The sequence below is a fragment of the Oratosquilla oratoria genome, chromosome 19 (genome assembly GCF_046742065.1).
Source record: "Oratosquilla oratoria isolate Oo_2021 chromosome 19, ASM4674206v1, whole genome shotgun sequence".
Classification (NCBI taxonomy): Eukaryota; Metazoa; Arthropoda; class Malacostraca; order Stomatopoda; family Squillidae; genus Oratosquilla; species Oratosquilla oratoria.
The window spans coordinates 57,151,079-57,154,405 of record NC_134795.1 but is presented as its reverse complement, the minus strand read 5'-3'; the positions used below and the strand labels follow the sequence as shown (position 1 = coordinate 57,154,405).

The window sequence follows — 3,327 nt, the reverse complement described above, 5'->3', positions numbered from 1 at the left end:
GCACATTGGAACAAAGGCCAAGAACAAGGAACCAGTAAGATTCCCACATAGGAACTCCAGAGTAAACTCCCAAGGACAGAGGTACGTTGAAAAGTGAAACCTTTCAAGTGAAATAATAATCATGAGTGCATACGAGGATACAATATTAAGTGAAACAGAAACAAATAGTGACCACGGTGACGAAGTGGAAATGCATGAACAAAGTGGTGATTTAAGTAGAAAACCCAGGAATAAGAATGTGGAGCAATTCATGAGTAATCCCAATATACATGACCTGTACCAGCTTAGGGTATGGGAATTGCACCAGTTAGTGGAGGAGTATGGAATTACTGTATTAGGCACTCTCAAGGGTGACGTACAGAAAGAAATCATAGCAGCCTTAATTGGGAAGGAAGTTATTGGTAGAAGTAGTGGGAATGAGTTAGAGAAAGAGGAAGGGCAGTTAATTGGCAATGTAGAGTCGGATAGATATAAATTGCAAATGCAACTTGAGATAGAAAAAATTCGAGCAGATAAAGAAATAAGACTAAAAGAAATAGAAGTCATGGGCGCACAAGGAGGAAGAAATGCAGGAGGTGGAAGAGATGATAGAGTTAGTCAGTTACCTGAATTTGTAGAAGAAGAGGCAGAAGACTTCTTCTTCCAGTTCGAAAAACTCGCCACCATCAGAAAATGGGAGAAAGCAGATTGGGCAATGTTGGTGCAAACAAAGTTGAAAGGAAAGGCGAGGAAGGCCTTTGTATGTTTATCAATAGAGGATTCAGTTAAATACTGTAGGGTGAAGGAGGCTGTGCTCAGGACAGTAGAGATGGCACCTGAAGTATATAGGAGGAGATTCAGAAATATGAAGAAGAAAGATGGACAGACATGTGGTGATTTGGCCAGGGAGAGTAGCATGAGATTTGATCGATGGTGTAAATCGGAGGAAGTAGAAGACTTTGAGGAATTGAAACAGTTGATATTGTTGGAGCACTTTATGGAGATAGTGCCTCCCGATATCAAATATGAAATCTGTAGGAATCCGATTAAGAATGTGACGGATGCAGCAAAGTTAGCTGATCAGTTGACTGTTATGCGGAAGATGTGTACAGAGCGGGTGAGCCATAAGCAAGGTGTAATAAGGAATGTGGGACATGCTTATGGAAGGAATAACCAAAGAGCAGGCCACTTTGATTTTAGACAGGACTATTACAATCCCCAGAGATCACAACCTCATTATGTTCCGCAGTATCAAGAGAGAAGTAAACCTAGGAGCCCACCCCAGTATAGTCCTATGAGACAGCATAATTTTAATGGTTATATGAACAGGCAGGAAAGGTCACATGTAAAGTGTTATGGGTGCGGAGAAAGTGGTCATGTGCAGTATCAGTGTAGAAAAGTGCCCAAGTCTACTGGATTGACTGTGGCATGGGAGGAACCACAAGTGAGCTTAGGTGTGGAGCCTAGGAGGAAGGAGATGAGTTTTGGCAGTTTCCAACCATTCATAACAGAGGGGACAATATCTTTACCTGGAGGATCAAAGAAACAAATAAAAATCCTAAGGGGTACTGGATCAAACCAAAGCCTAGTCCTCAGAGAGACACTGGAGTGGACCGAAAGTTCATATACTGGCGAGGAGGCTAGAGTGAGAGATTTGTTTGCAAGAATAAATGTCCCATTGCATTATGTAGAGATAGATACTGTATATGTTAGTGGCAAAGTGAGAGTAGGAGTTAGTGAAAAACTCCCTATAAATGGCGTGGAGATGTTGTTAGGCAATGATTTAGCTGGAGATAAGGTGGTCCCAGAAGAAGAATGATTGCTAAACCCCTCAAGAATATGAAGGATGGGAGTATCGACGTACAGAGTGAAGGAGATGTCTTGGATATTGGAATTCGGAAAGAGGTCCGAAGTGACTATGGAAATGGAGAAGAGACCCTGGTCGCAGGGAGTAGGAATTCTCTGAGCGGAGGTGAAGTAAATGCGAGTAAGGAGAGTGATGTGGAGAGTGTGGATAATGGAAGCATTCAAAGAATTTACCCAGCTTGTGTAGTGACCAGAGCCATGGCAAGGAATAAGGAAACTAATGATGAAGATATGGGTCTAGGTGATATATTTGATGAGGGAAAGGAACTTAAGCCTGTGAAAGATGAAAGCGTGGAGATGAAATTAGAGATATCCCCTGATTTCAATGGTAGCAGGAAGGAACTTATTAATGCCCAGCGCAATGATCCATAGTCACCCCTGGTGTTTATTACATTCTCTATTTCTGTGTGCTGACTTCACAATTTCTGTTTGTGTAGGCACAGAATTGGGTTCTAAATCAAAGTGTTTCAAAATTTAATGTATCTGAAGATATGCTTATGCTTGTGAGATTATAGTGCTCTAGTAATGTAAGAATTCATAGAAGTACTTATTGTAATTCATTTTGGCATATGACCAATGTATGACTTACATTTTACAATGTTGACAACATACGCAGGTGGATGGGAATATTATTGGAATTGTTATGGTAGCAAATTTGAAAGAGGCCCTGTACTGTTCTCTCCTGCGTGTGGTGTGAAATGGAGGTAGTACGTCTGAGGGGTCAGACAAGGGCATATGTGTAATGGGAGTGGTAAAAATAAAATGGGATTAGTAAACAGGCACGCAGGAGGGTAGAGCAAAGGATATTAGAGGTATGTAAATTCACGATTTGTAGGGATTGAGACCCATTGAAGGGATCAGTAGGGATCTAGGTAATTGAAGCATTCAGGGAAGCAGAACCATGTTATAGAGGCTATATGATTATTATGTAATGTGAATTTGTCTTGTAGAATCTGTATGTGCAATGTGAATTATCCAATGGTGCTTTTAGCTTATATTGAATGTAATGCAATGACTGTTGATGTGGAGACAGAGCAACTCAACTTAGTAGTGGAGACATTGAGTACTTACCTCATATATATAAGGACATGCATGAGTCTGATGAGTAGAAGTAAATGTAAACATTAAGCTATGTACTGTTAGTTTTACTCAATATAGATATAGATATAATTATCCATCATCTTTCTCTATCCCCATTTACAATGACAATTTGGAATAAGATATAAATTGAAAATTGAATGGATGACTTTCTAACTGATGGAAATAATGTAGTATGCAGCAAAGATAATGATATATACATAAATAGATAATGAACTTCCCTATATACTGGTGAAAAGTGGAATAGGTCATGAGTAATCTTTGACTATAAAAGGGAATTACTAGTGTGGAGGATGAGATTGAAACTGAAAAAAGTATTGCTAAAAAGAGACAGGCTTATAAGAAATATAAGTGCTCGGGTGCATCTAATGACTATGAAAGTTA

General features: G+C 39.6%; 1 protein-coding gene across 1 annotated transcript in view; it reads left to right on the top strand.

The window, feature by feature from the left end:
• LOC143035914 (uncharacterized) overlaps window positions 1–3,020 on the top strand; it is a 4,210-nt gene extending 1,190 nt beyond the window's left edge. The window contains exon 2 of the mRNA XM_076203119.1: window positions 1–3,020. This exon is cut by the window's left edge and continues 94 nt beyond it. Within this exon, the coding sequence (XP_076059234.1) occupies window positions 122–1,798 (1,677 nt within the window). The 5' untranslated portion in view covers window positions 1–121 and the 3' untranslated portion in view covers window positions 1,799–3,020.
• The last annotated feature ends 307 nt before the right edge of the window (window positions 3,021–3,327 follow it).